This window comes from Primulina eburnea, unplaced genomic scaffold (assembly GCF_022965805.1).
Source record: "Primulina eburnea isolate SZY01 unplaced genomic scaffold, ASM2296580v1 ctg822_ERROPOS1000000+, whole genome shotgun sequence".
Classification (NCBI taxonomy): Eukaryota; Viridiplantae; Streptophyta; class Magnoliopsida; order Lamiales; family Gesneriaceae; genus Primulina; species Primulina eburnea.
The window spans coordinates 78378-93023 of NW_027331592.1; the positions used below are offsets into that span (position 1 = coordinate 78378).

Consider the following 14646-nt stretch of genomic DNA (forward strand, 5'->3'; position numbering starts at 1 on the left):
AAATCCTTAAAAACTATATTTTTTATTATTATCATAGAAGTCATTCCATTAAAATTTATACAAAAAACACTATAAAATTTTTGACAGATTCTTAAAATATGTAGCCGAACCCTGGTGGCCTCATGTCTTTCAGCCAGAACATTTTAGTTATCATACTAATGTGACAGGGTTAAAAATAGATGCAAGATACGTAGGCAATTTTTCATTGGATCGGGTTATGTAAATTATGATAGATCAGAGTACAATAAGATATGTCCAAATTAAATATTTTTCTTTCGAGAAAAGCCGGTGCTGATCTGCAAACACGAAAATAACCACGTGAATGGGCGACGGAAGAATGTCCGGTCTGACCACTCCGATGCTAAAGTCAGCAGGTGAATGAGGAAAAAACCATGTAGCAAAGAGAAATGTTGTATAAATGGTGTATATTCTAGAGAATAAATGATATGGAGATATATATGTGAATGAATGTCTTAATGTTTAAACAAATCTGATATGGCAAAAACTTGTGTGAGACGGTCTCACGGGTCGTATTTGTGAGACGGATCTCTTATTTGGATCACTCATAAAAAAGTATCACTTTTTATGCTAAGAGTATTACTTTTTATTGTGAATATGGGTAGGATTGACCCGTCTCACATATTATAATCCGTGAGACGGTCTCACATGAGACCCACTCATCTGATATTTATAGAAAGAAAGTCAATGATGACTTTATTTTCATTGCTCACTTACTAATTATGGCATGATGATTGCCCATATCCTACTTTTCTGATACGCCAAACTATTTTTTCGCCTTATCAAATACATGCGATTATGACAATAATGATTACCAAGATAAAGAATCTCATACTTATGCACTCGAGTGATGTGCTATCATCGAGGTAACCTAGGTAGAGAACCATCACTCGAGAACTCGTCTAGAAGCCCTGCTTCTGGCAGCCCGAGGGATGATGTCTCGGGCATTCATTTACTCGGCTATTTGTTGGATTGGCCAAAAACTTATCATAAGCTGATCCATAATTCTGGATCGCCTAATACCCATGACTCGGGTCTCTCCGAGGGTATCACATATAAAAAAATTCACATTGCTAGTACTTTAGACAATTGTTTGCATGATATACAGGTTTGTTCAGGCTATTTTCAAATCATATAATGTCTTTTCTTCAAAAAAGATGGCATTTTGTCACATTTGCATTATCAAAGTATCATTCCTGTAGTCGGGTAGAAGCCAATAATTTAAAAAAAAATTATTCAAACACCGATTCTGTAGTGTACAACTCAGTTTGCGTGGTTTTGGATGTGATTTTAGTACCAATTCATACTGGAATTTAAGCAAAAAAAAAAATGGAATGAGATATTCGCACAAGATTGATGGTGTGATATTCTTTCTTCCTTGTTTTCTCGAGGCACTGGCATCCTCAAAATTCACTAAAATCTTCACTCGACAAACTGTCCACAAAATACAGTAGTAACCAATAGAGGTATCACGCCATGTAGGAAAAGAGGAAGAGAAACTGAAAAACAGAACTCATCAACATAATCATTTATAAAATGATTTTTTACGTTAAATTTACGGTAAGAAATCCCAAGGACGAAAAAGAGAGTTGCGGCAGAAAAAGGGATCCAAGAGAGTTAGTTGACAGGAAACAGCCTACATGAACTTTTCCTTTACATTTTAATGCCGAGTTACTATATGGTAGTAAACCATTACACTAAAAATATGTCCCTTCAGGAGGCTGGACCAGCTTGCGATTGTGAGGAGCAGCCATCTCTTTTTTCAACTGTGTCAGTATGTCTTCCATTGTGTACTCTCGCTGCCAATTAGCTAGAAGTCCAAATTTCTTGGGTTCCACCTACACCATAAACAAATAAGATGCCCACTACAACATCCTCACTCAACCATAGTTGCATATTCTTGATAAAAATCATAATATGAAATAGACAAAAGAGATAACCGTGTTCATACCACTCCACTATCATGGTTTACACAAGCCATGTTTATCTGAGAATGGAAACGAACACTGGGAGGCTTCTCTGGATAATCTTTATCACAGAATAGCTTCAATTGGTAAATACGCCCTTCATGTACAGACTGGCATTGGAGAAAAAATTCAAGTAATTTTCGTCGATGTGACAAATGTTCAATGAGGAAAACCGCATGAATATGGAGTACAAATAACATAAACATGGAGGATAAAGCCTACACGTTTCAGACTTTCAGTAGTCACTTCTGTAAGAATTTCATGACCATAGTATTCAGATCAAAGCACTCAATGAGAGGACAAACACTTGATACATTGAAACAGAGGAACGGTGTGCTTCGGTGCGTGTATATGTGCTATTAAAGAATGCGGTGAAATGTAATAATCAAAAGATACTCACATTGTGAGGACCTATAATTGTACCAGTCCAGGATCGCATGTAAATGTCATCTCCATCATCCATTCCATAGCTTACAGTGCCGTCTCCAATTCCCTTCTCTCCGCGTTCAAGTTCCTCCAACAATCTGAAATTTCGAGGGACTGCACAAAACTAGAGATCTTGAGATGCTAAAAGTTTCCAAAGGTAATAAAAAAGCACAGATACTGGCAAGTATAGTCCCATTGATCATTATTCACTAACGCCAAATGATAAGAGAACAGAGCAACAAAAATGTAATCAATTTGCATTTACTCAAAGAAAAAGGAATAATATGATAAAGGAAGTCAACTCGAACTTGATTTCACCACCAAGCCGACAAAATCAATGGATAAATTCAAAATCATGCCACTAAACACCATTTTCAAGATTTTTTCTTGACTTCCTAATGCGAACAGATTTTTAATAAACAAGAACTATCCATAAACTTAAATCCTTTTGAAACTTGTCAAAACAATAAACTCACAACATAAGTACACAAAAGGAAAGACTAATTTTCCTTTTCATTGCCAATCAATAATCTCAATGGTGGACCAGTTCAAGATTTATGTTAAGGCTCAAATTACACCAGGTGCGTGCATGGGTAATTCCTTAAAGAAGAGAATAGTTAGCATTATAAAACACAGCACTCAGATTGAAGTAAAGAGCAAGCGGTACATGAAATAATTCATTCACCCAACACAAAAATAATCAAATTACAGACATAAAATTTATAAATCAAAGTCTTGCATCAGTTCAAACCAAAGACAACAGTAAACCCATTAAATCAACATCTTCCTTAATTTCTACTCGTTATAGAAAACAACGGATCAATAATGAAACTTGAATTAAAATCCGAACTGCATAATTTTGATATTCAACTTAACAGGAACAACTCGCTGTTAATATCCAACACTTGATTCTTAAACCATAAAATCCAACAACCCGTTAACGGATTTACCTTTAGAATAACGTAAATCGATAAAATTTCAGAAATCACAATATTGAACAAAATACCCAAAACCTTTTCTCAAAGAGAGGAATTAGTATTTACCCACGACGCTGGATCCTCCTGAACAAAAGGTCATGATTAGATATATGTATCGGCTTTCGGAGCAGATATCGATTCGATGGAGAATGGAAATTTTGGTGAAGCCGATGGCCGCAGAATCTGAACGCAAACAGGGAAGGGAAACCCGAAAGGGAAATTAGGAAAATAGGGAGTTATTCGTGTTCTAATTCGATAAGATGGATTCAGTGACAACTTTTCCCCTCCATTCTTCAACTCGCGTCGAAAATGATATCAATAATAAAATTATATTAAAATAATAATATAAATAATATAATAATAATAATAATAATATTTTATAAAATAATAATAATAATATTATCACCAATAATAATAAGTTTTTGATTTGATAAAATCTCCGAACCAACCTTCGTCTTGCTCCATTAAAATTTTTGAAATGAAGATAAGGATGAGGATGAAAAACTGATCCCGCGGTTTCCGGTTCGAGGATTCTCTCAAAAAAACGAGGATCGAAATGAGTTTGATGATGAGGATGGAATTTAAGGACGAAGATGAGAATGACAAACTCGTTCCGAACCCGTCTCATTGCCATACCTAGATGGATTGATATTCAAAAGACGATCGCTCGCATTAAAACACAAAATAAAATGAAAACTTCACCTTAAAAAAAAATTCACTTAAATTAACTTTAAAACCGACTCAAATATAAAAAACTTAATAATGAAAAAACTCAACCCAAATTAATCTAAAACTCGATGAAAGACTTCATTCGATTATAAAAACTCTGTCCAAAATGAAAAAGTTAGCACAAATTAATCTAAAACTCGACACAAATATAAAAAATCCCACTTCAAAATGAAAAACTCAACTGAAAATGAAAAATTCAACCAATAGTTCGTTTGATTTTTTATTTTATATATATGATAAAAAAAAATTGATCAATTGGCTAGATGGTATGAATTGTTCTTGATATAAATACATGTGTGGGATCAATTCCAAGACATCGTATCAAACGGTACCAATTTTTTGTTTTGTTTTAAGAAGTAGGAATCATTCAAAATCCGACTCAAGGTCCATGATGTTGTCCTTTCGGCAAGTTTCTTGGATTAATATATTTATGTGTTAAGTTGTGTCCAAAATCGTGTATTATCGAGCCGTGAACGTTGGATGATTTGATTTTCTTGGCTTGTACAAATGAATGAAGTCTCTTGCATTATTGTTTGTGGTATTCTGAACCAGTTGATATGCATGCTTAGTATTATATGCTTTATAGATTGATCCCCAACAATCCTCTCTGAGAAGAGAATGTGATTTGCATGATTTTTCATTCATTTTGGTTCTCTTAAGTTAAGAAAGCAAGAAACACTGGCTAAATATGAACATTTGTACACTGCAAGTTCCTTATATCTTGCTAGTTATTGGGTTCTCGCTGTCCTTCAGCTATATAACCAAATATTCATATTGTACAACAGACAGTTTCTCTAAAGATGAGAAACAATGTTATATGGTTTCACGATTCGACTGGTTATCATGCTAGCTAGAATGACTTAATAGTTTGTCACTAACCCATAATCTTGCAGAGTTTTTGGGTTGTGAGTTGTGATGTAACAGAAACTTTGATCTGTCTTGCTTACGCTGCTGAATCATTAGTTTTTTTCGCACGCTACATAATTTCCAGCAATTATTTCATGAATGCATTGTTGATATATGTGGTGGTTCATGCTCATATCAAGATGGCATGCAGAGGATTCTTTGTAAATGAATTGACAAGTTAAAATAAGACTGCTTTTAGTGTCAAAACAACATAAAAAGTAGGTTAAGATGAGCATCGAATATAAAGACTAGGGGAAAATTTTCCATTGAGTTCAATTTTGTATTTTTAGCATATGATGTAATAGCTTCATCATTCTCAACGGTCTCCATTACACTTGCATTTATTTGGTATATCAAAGGTTCCCAATCTAATACGCTACACTTTTCTCCTCTTGTACAATTACAAAATCATCCTTCCACTGTTCACAACTTCTTGTTAACATCGAATGGATATTACATTGTGTTGCATCATGGAATTGAAAATCTCAGTTGTTAGTGGAAGTAAGCCTTATGGGCTATGGCCAATATGAATTTGGAGGCTGAAGTAAATTTATGCCTAAATGTATGCAACATCAAAGGCTGTTTTTTTTTTTTTTGTTATACTGCAATTTTAAGGGGCTTTAGTGCTGTGATTTGATGAAGAACTCAAGTCAAGCATATGCATATCTGAAAAAGGCTTTAAAAATGCGGAACAGAGATTACATGACATTCTGATAAGAAAATTTGGGTGCATGAACATTTTGTTATTGCAAAATATCTTCATCACCACTGCTCGACTGGAACAACTTCCTAGACTGCTTGAAAAAGGGTAGAAAAGTAGGCAAGAGAAACCAAGAAAGCAGCACTATAAAGGCTCCACTCTTTTCTTGCACATACTGATAAACTAGAAATGGAGCATCAATGGTGCTACTTTCCATAGACTCGAGGGTGGGGTAGAACTACCTAGTAATACTAACAGCAGGATTTGAAGATTTTGATTGCACCCTTTGGTTTTCCAACTATTTTGTCATCTTGGTGGTGAGTTTCTTATCATGGCTAAAGTCGAGTAAAATGGTGCTCTTGCATTTGGGGCATCGGGGATCCTCCTCTGTTAGCATAACATACATGAGGCACCTCGGGCACCCTGCCAGCATCATTGAAGTGGCTTCTGGGCTGGTGGAGTATTGGAGGCCCTCATCTTGCTGGTTAGTCTCCAACGACGACACACATGAGCGAGTTGGGGATGTCGGCGATGATTGGCTTGGGGATTCAACTCGAGGATTGCTCACTTTCGGTGGTGACAAATTTAGCTTCAGATCGAGTTTTGGTTCCTTCCTTTGACTCATAGCTGCCAAGATTGTTAATCGGCAAGTGACCCTTTTTCTTCTCTTTGAAATAGTAATATTTCAGCTGCACAAATTACAACAACAAAAGAAATCAAGAGAGTTGTGAGAAAATGATATCGTGATTTCAAGAATGTTGCAAGTTACAATCATTATGTTCACCTTCTCTCAGCCTGAGGGAATGAATAGGATTGGCTCTTATTTTTTATATGATATCAGATGAAGGCTGTAAATGCACCTCCCACATGAACTTGCTGAAATATATGTCTTAATGTGTTGGTTTTGGATATCAAAGAATCATTATACACACATGTATATATATACATACACGCGCACACGCACACGCACGCTCACACAAGAGGGTTGAAGAGGACAGATGAGATTGCTTTGAAGTGAAAATAATTATGATGAGTGGTGGAAGGTGTAGAAAAAGTAGTTGTTTAAAGGAAGGTGTCTGTTGAATATGAGATGCATTGAATGGAGTTGAATCGAATTGGATGAAGGATGGGTAAATTGGGTATATTCCTTTTGTTATTTTAAATTAAATTGGCTAAACTTAGCTCTGCAAAATCTGTATATGTGGTTAATAAAAACACCCCTATTTGTTTTCTAAATTGATAGTTGAACTCTCTTGTAATAATAGTTTTTTGTCACGCATTAATTTATACTGGTCTCATGTTGCACGTGGTGTGTGATTATACAATCTTTTTTTTAAAAAAAAAAACTTTGGATTTTGGTCTTTTTTTCTGTCAATAGATTTATTAGTTGTTAATTTCTCATATTGGGCACACGAATTTATTTCGAAGAGAAAAATTTGACATGCAAGCATTAGTCGTGCATGTACTTAGAATGCTATTGCCGCTTGTTAATTCAAAAAATATTTACGTTCAATTGAACATATTTACAAATTACATCAGGTGTAGCGTAGACTCAACCATGAACTAATTTAGATGGTTAACGATTGAAACGCTCCGGATTCGACGATTGTCTTTACTGTGTCAAGACGAGTCTTTCCATCGTACTTATTTCTCACTCACAAGTACCCTAGGAAACTTCTCAGGGGTCACTCATCCAATAATTGTCTCAAGTCAAACACACTTAATTTTAGAGTTCTTATTTGATTAGATCCTGAAAAGATGGTGCACCTTCTTAATATGAGTAGTACATATCAAATTTTATAAGCTCTCCTCAACTACAGTCTCATACCTGAACAGTTTTAGAATCACTCTCCTTCCGGTGTAAGATCGGTTCATTCATGTTCTCTTCACCTAGAAGCCTCACATGAGGGCTAGAGTTGATCGCCAGTGCCATGAGGTTGCACGGATAATGAGCGGCTCCTGTCAAGCTTCCCTCCTCATCTGATATATAGTTTTGATATTCTACACACCTACCGTGCACACTTTTGTGAGCACCGATGAGGTGTCACTCATCCATAGGATGTGATAAAATATGGAAAAATTACGCATCCAATGGGTTAGTGACACCTCATCGGTGCTCACAAAGATGTGCACGGTAAATGTGCATCATATCAAAACTGTGTGTGTATATATATATATATATATGTAATATCCAGTTATTGTATTTTTATTTTATTAATTAATTTGAGAAAACGTATGATCTAAAACTAATTTCGTTGACTTTGAATATGGATGGCATTATCACAGAATTAAATCATGTTCACAGCAATAACTGCGGATTTCACCGAGCTAAATTTTAAAATAAAAATCTAAAAGTTATTCAAGGACTTTACTTGCCCTTATTTGCACAAACTTGATCGAATTCCGAGAGATATTTTGGATGAAAAACGAGGATTTTTAGGTTTAAGGATGCAGAACGTTATGAAAATATAGTTTATAGATGTTGATCGTTCGATTTGAGGATGAAAGAATAAAGTTGTGCCGAACATTAATTTGTAACACTCAGCTAACGACCTGAATTTTTTCCATATCTTAAAATTTTCGTTATAATTTTTTTTTTTCAAATGGGATATTTTATATTATAAATAGAAGAAGCAAAATAAATTCAAAATACAATAAAAATTTGTATGTTGTATCCCACCAAACCTCATCACCAGGTCAACTTGAAAGAAGAACAATCAAGTTAGTTCGTGGTCACCAGTTTCTTTAAGGGAAACAATTAAATATTTGTTCACTTAATTTTCTTTTTTAGCAAATATTGTGTGAGACGTTTCACTGGTAGTATTTTATGAGACAAATTTTTTATTTAGGTCATTCATAAAAAAAATGTTACTTTTATGCTAAGAGTATTACTTTTTATTGTGAATATCGGTAGGATTGACCTGTATCACATATAAAGATTAGTGAGATCGTTTTACAAGAGACCACCTCTTTTCTTTTTGAAACCAATAAAAAAAATATTGCCCATATGCAATTAATTTCTTGTTGCATTTTCCTATGAGGGCTTTAATTACCCAATAATAATATAATCGCCACATCTATTATTTGAGGTGGTCCAACTCCACCTGCGGTCCAAATCTAACTTTCCTACGCCCATGGTTTTATAAAATAAAATATACTCTTCGTCCCAAATATAAATATAAATTTTCAATATATAATCCAATATTTATATCTAATATTATTTTATCAACCTATCATATTCCTTAAATACATTTCCTATTTCCAAGAAGTTTTAAATTAAATTACTAATTAAATTTTCTCTGTAAAATTTGTTTTTCTAATAATTTTCTCTTAAATTTACAATTTCATTCAATTTTGGTGGATGTATTTATTGTATAATGTGGAGTCAACATTTGTTTATGAAGTTGGAATAATTCAAAATCAAGTAAAGAAATCATTTAATATAGCTTCATTGGTGCGACATGCTATCACAAAATTTTTTAAAAAAAAAAAAAAAAAAAACTCATTGATTAGTGCAACCAGTCAAGATTAATAAGCAGACAAAGTCTTAATTAAATCATGTGTATTAAATTTGAAATTAAACATCCAATAATTGAACTAGTCAAAATGATTTTTAAAATGTAACTATATTTTCATTGAGAGAAACCAAATAATAAAAAAATCATGTTTTTACAACGACTATGACTCGTATACATTAATGGCGAAGAGAGAAACCAAGATGGGACGATTATGCATGATTTTGAACTTTATTTTTGTTTTTACAGTAAATCTTGTAATAATTGATACAAAACTTGTAATTTTATTGAGATATATCAATTATTACAAGATTTACTAACCGCGAAAGAAATTCGCTATTCTTTCACACAAAAAATGAATGGTAGTAAGATGGTTGCGTTTGGAATTAGATTTAGATTTGAGGGAGTATTTGAAAAGATGATTTAAAATAATTTTATATTGAGATGAATTTAAAATATATTAAAAAATAAATGAATTTGTTATTCATCAAATGTCCACGGGCCTTTATGTCTGGGCAACCCGTTTGCTACAGATTAGATGTAACTTTTGACTGTCCATGACAAAGCCCAATAAATGATATGGGCCGGTCTTATGAAATCGGGCCCATTCCTTCTGAGAATTTGGAAATTTGACTACCAAACAAAGCCTAATTAAAATGGTGAGTAGGCACTACAGCTCATCACTTGGCCATGACTGGATAGTGGATATCATAGAGAATTAATCGAAAATGGCGATTGGGAATTAACCAGAAGAGTTCGGAGAAATGGGCAATTCTGGATCATCGTCTTCCGCCACCGATCCTCGCTTTGCTTCAGCTTCCAGGTTTCCTTCTCGAATTCCAAAGATTTCTTCGTGGCATAGCTTCTCTTTCTGAATGTTTCTGTATTTGATAATTATAGAGCTTTTACTCAGAAGGGATTGGAAGATTTGAGATCGCTATTTAACTCACTCGCTGCCAAATCAAAAAGCAATGGAAACTACGTTTCTCCTCCAGTTCTAAAGGTTCCTTTTGTACCTGATCTTTTAGCACACCATGTTACTCTTCTCTTTCTGTCTCATTTATGTGAACAAAACTTGCATGCCTAGGCATATATTGGGATTGACGGGCCTCTCGGGGATAGAGTATTTTACCTGGTTTCGCAAAAACGGAGGGATCAGAAGCTTACTTTCGAAGACCTGGTTATTGCAAAGGTAAATTTAAATCATTTTCATTCACATTCCCGTTTATGGTTGCATATCAATGAACAATGAACTATCAGCTACTATTTCAAGGGGAAAACATAAGAAGAAAGATTCAGTTCTGCTACTTCTTTGCCACTTTGGTTTCAAGCAATTTTTTCAAAGCTTCCGTGAGTGGATATGGGTGTGATTCGATGCAGAATACTAGATGAAGCATGATTGAGTTAAAATTCATTGAAGAATTTCGTTTGGTGGTGGTGGTGGTTGTTTGAATTGGCTTAAAAAAATTTAAGGATTTTAATACTATTGTGGTTTATGAAATGTGGAAAATTGAAAGTAGTTGAAGAAGTTGTAAGTAAACTCCTTGTGCTCATCTCAAGCCCTCCGGCCTATGTCTACTTACTTTGATAGTACGATCCAATGCGTTAAGAAAATATAACAAATAAATAAACAAAAACCTTTCTAACTGACCAAGGAGAAGAAATCATAAAACATTTCTAAATTCCTGTTGGCAATTTTGTAGAACAAAGCACAATCAGTGTCCGCTAGAATAAGCACCTGGAGACTTAAAAAGAGAAAATGTAGAATGTGTGTTGTGTGGAAGGGGTGATGGTTAGTGTAGATTTTTTTTTTTCACAAACAGCTACAAAGTAAAGATTAATTATTGGAAGTCTTCAGAACTTCTATAGAGATCGATGCTGTTGAAGAATATTCAAGAACACATTGCTGCAGCGAAAAGATTTTGGGTTACGGTTTTCAGCCATTTAGCAGCGAATCAATTTTTGAAAAAAAATATGTTTTTGAAATAGCTTAATTGGATTGGTTAAGAATATAGAAGTTTTAAATTTCTTTGGATCTATGACCATTTGAAAGGCACACACATTCTTATATTTCACGAATAATTATGACTTGAATTTGTGCTTGATTCTTAATATTAGGGAACATATGAGAAGGGGACAAATGATGATATTGATGAGTTCATTTACCAACTATTAGATGTTTCTGATGATGGAATCGTGGGAAGGTAAATTAGTGGGTGGTTTATCATCGTTGAATTGTTTTCTATGGGTTTTTTCTTTCAATGATACTTTTGATTATGGCAGGTCTGATCTTGAAGCTGTTCTAACCACCATGCTTGATAACATATTTCATAAATCTTACTCTTCTGAGCCCAAAGCAGGATCTTGTCTGGAAATTATGGAGGCTTTCATCCCTGATGTGAATTCTACGAATGATGAAATGTCTTTTGAAGATTTCAGAAAATGGTGTGCCTTTCTGCCATCAGTCAGGAAATTTCTTTGCTGCTTGCTGATGCCATTCGATTCAGGTATCTCATAGCTGGTTATATTCCCCACTCTTTAGTATTAATTATCTATTTTATGGAATATGACAATCACATCACCTTGACTGACCAGTGGTTATGGCGTTTCTCACATATTATTTCTTCTTTGAAGGTTCTCAAATTCCACAACTACTGCACGAGGATCACATTGATCCTAGTTTGATACTGTTGAGGAAGGAATATGCTTGGCATATTGGAGGAGCACTGCCCCAATATGAACTGGAAGAGTGGAAGCTTTTGTATCATAGTGCTGTTCATGGTTTAAGTTTCAGCACATTTTTGGGCAATATACCGTGAGTAGCTCTATAACGAAAACAAATTGCTTCTTTTATGAACATGTAGGTTATAATTGCCATCTAGATGTCATTTTAGGGTTAGAGTTTGGTCATTTACATGGTGCTTGATTTGTGTGGATACGAGCTTGGATGTGAGAGTTTTGTCATACTATGTATTTTAGTTCATAAATTTTGTGAGAGGGATGATTCATGGGTCAAAAATCCTTGAGATGACTGTTTTTCTGCCATTACACATCCGGGCCGACATGATTTCTTTCATATACTTGTTTTTATGTGATCAGATTTGTGGTATAGTCTTTCTTTTAAATTTTAATTAATCCTGAAATTCGTTATTGCCTCCAAGCTGATTTGCCTATGCTAGCCATTGCAGTTCGAAATATTTAGGCATGCCTGTTTTCTGTTTGTAGATATCTGTTGTCAGGACAAAAAGTTGCTGCTACTTTCTTTTAATAAGGTGGAATGGGTAATTGTTCCAATTGAACTGCCTGCAGAGATGATGGACCAACTCTGTTGATCATTAAAGATAAAGAAGGTTACATCTATGGAGGCTATGCTTCTCAACCATGGGAAAGACACGGCGATTTTTTTGGGGATATGAAATCTTTTCTTTTTCAACTGCACCCCAAAGCTTCAATTTTCCGGCCAACCGGAGCAAATAATAACATACAGTGGGTAAGTCCTAGGATCTCTCCCATAAAGTAAAATCCAGTTCTGATAGAAACATATTGTTTTGTGGTTATTATATTCTTAAAAATCCTTGTATTTGCAGTGTGCTGTAAATTTCAGTTCGGACAGCATTCCTAATGGCATAGGTTTTGGAGGGCGTGCGAATCATTTTGGCATGTTCATCTCCGCAAGCTTCGATCAAGGCCAGACCTTTTCCTGCACCACATTTGGCAGTCCATGCCTATCCAAGACAAGTCGTGTATACCCGGAAGTAATAGAATGCTGGGGAGTGATCCCAAGAAGGGCTGATCAAGACAGGCCTGAGGTGTTGAAAGGTACGGTACTGGAAAGGTTTAAAGAAGATCGCCATATGCTCAACATGGTCGGAATTGCTAATTCGAGCGAGTAGTCAACATCTTGGTTGTGCTTATGCAACTATCCGCCATACTTATTTTTTTGGGGGGGAGCCGTGCACTCTTTTATACTTGAAAATTTGGGGGTGAAACAATGCATTACTCTTGGGAATTTTTCAGGACATAATAAATTGTACACATTAAGACAAGTATATTCATTGTTAATATTTGTTGATTTTTTTTTTGAAAAAATAACATACTTTTATAAAGTTAGATTCCGGTGACTTTTATAAAAAATCTCACGTATTTCTAAATATTTACACGTATTATTGAACATACTTTTATAAAGTTAGATTCCGGTGACTTTTATAAAATCTCATGTATTTCTAAATAGAGTAGGACTCACGTGAGATCGTCTCACGGATCTCAATCTGTGAGATAGGTCAACTGTGCCCATATTCACAATAAAAAGTAACACTCTTAGAATAAAAAAGTAATACTTTTTCATGGATTATCAAAATAAAGATTTGTCTCACAAAATACGACTCGTGAGCCTGTCTCACACAAGTTTTTACCTTCTAAATATTTACACATAATATGGAACATTTATTTATTAAGATTTTTATGGATATTTGTAAATTTTCACATAAAATCTTATAACCTATGAATTTTGTAATTTATGTTTTTTTTTTGTTTTTTTAACTTTAAAATATTTTTATCTATCATTACAATTTTTGTTGATTTAATTTACAAAAAATATAAATAAATCAATACTAAATTTATTATAATTAGTTTTTTTATCAATTCAACATGTTTATTTAATTAATATTGATATTTTAAAAAATATGTAACAATAATTTTCAATATCAATAAATAATCAAACTTAAAATAATATTATTAATGTTAACTAAATTTTTGTATAAAAAATATATCAATTTTATTTTTCACAATATAATAAAAAAATAACATAATTAGTCACACATGAATAGAGAATAAATATAATAAAATATTTATGATTAGTTAGCTTTATAAAAAATTTAATATATTTGATTTATTATAACTATCTTTATATATTTGCTAATAAATTTTTATATTCAAGTGAATAAAATATTTTAAAAATCAGACGCAAATTTTGAGTTATAATCAAAATTAAGATATAAATTAATTAAAATTATAAAAAACACAATTACACATAAAATATTATATAAAAATTAATAAAAAACTAAAATTTAGTTATTAAAATAAATTATTATTTTCAATTTATAAACAAATAAAATATTATAATTTTTTTATGTTGTATAATAAATTTTTATTATAATTTTAAAGTTCACGAGATACTGTGACTAAAACAGTAAAACTTAAAAAACAAAATAAAAAATTTAATAATAACGATTTAAACTATTGTTAATAATAAAAAATATGTTTTTAAAAAATCCAAATAAAATAATAATACATGAATGAAAAAATGAATTCATTAATGTTTGTATTCATATTATTTTTAATAGAAATTAACACGTACTTTTGTTTGAGATATTTCTTGATATAAATTTTTTCTTAAAAACTTGTTTTTC

General features: G+C 33.2%; 2 protein-coding genes across 2 annotated transcripts; one reads left to right on the forward strand and one right to left on the reverse strand.

Moving 5' to 3' along the window:
• Nucleotides 1-1518: 1518 nt before the first annotated feature.
• On the reverse strand, nucleotides 1519-3672 carry LOC140822449 (ubiquitin-conjugating enzyme E2 variant 1D-like). Its single transcript, XM_073183222.1, has 4 exons — nucleotides 3455-3672; nucleotides 2386-2525; nucleotides 1970-2095; nucleotides 1519-1856 (listed from the first exon to the last, which is right to left on the reverse strand). Exons 1-4 carry the CDS (start codon nucleotides 3486-3488, stop codon nucleotides 1716-1718), a joined length of 441 nt encoding a protein of 146 aa, XP_073039323.1. The 5' UTR covers nucleotides 3489-3672; the 3' UTR covers nucleotides 1519-1715.
• A 6233-nt stretch (nucleotides 3673-9905) lies between these two features.
• LOC140822444 (uncharacterized) lies at nucleotides 9906-13308 on the forward strand. The gene is made up of 8 exons (XM_073183216.1): nucleotides 9906-10061; nucleotides 10139-10241; nucleotides 10326-10430; nucleotides 11357-11442; nucleotides 11522-11745; nucleotides 11873-12053; nucleotides 12548-12728; nucleotides 12826-13308. Exons 1-8 carry the CDS (start codon nucleotides 10003-10005, stop codon nucleotides 13129-13131), a joined length of 1245 nt encoding a protein of 414 aa, XP_073039317.1. The 5' UTR covers nucleotides 9906-10002; the 3' UTR covers nucleotides 13132-13308.
• Nucleotides 13309-14646: the final 1338 nt, after the last annotated feature.

What these genes read in the sequence shown, in the direction of transcription:
- LOC140822449 (XM_073183222.1), bottom strand. Translation starts at nt 3,488, where the DNA reads ATGACCTTTTGTTCAGGAGGATCCAGCGTCGTGG. An exon ending in AGGAGGATCCAGCGTCGTGG is followed by an intron (nt 2,526 to 3,454) that starts GTAAATACTAAT and finishes AGTTTTGTGCAG; the next exon opens with TCCCTCGAAATTTCAGATTG. An exon ending in TAAACCATGATAGTGGAGTG is followed by an intron (nt 1,857 to 1,969) that starts GTATGAACACGG and finishes TTTATGGTGTAG; the next exon opens with GTGGAACCCAAGAAATTTGG.
- LOC140822444 (XM_073183216.1), top strand. Translation starts at nt 10,003, where the DNA reads ATGGGCAATTCTGGATCATCGTCTTCCGCCACCGATCCTCGCTTTGCT. An exon ending in GATGATGGAATCGTGGGAAG is followed by an intron (nt 11,443 to 11,521) that starts GTAAATTAGTGG and finishes TGATTATGGCAG; the next exon opens with GTCTGATCTTGAAGCTGTTC. An exon ending in ACATTTTTGGGCAATATACC is followed by an intron (nt 12,054 to 12,547) that starts GTGAGTAGCTCT and finishes AACTGCCTGCAG; the next exon opens with AGATGATGGACCAACTCTGT.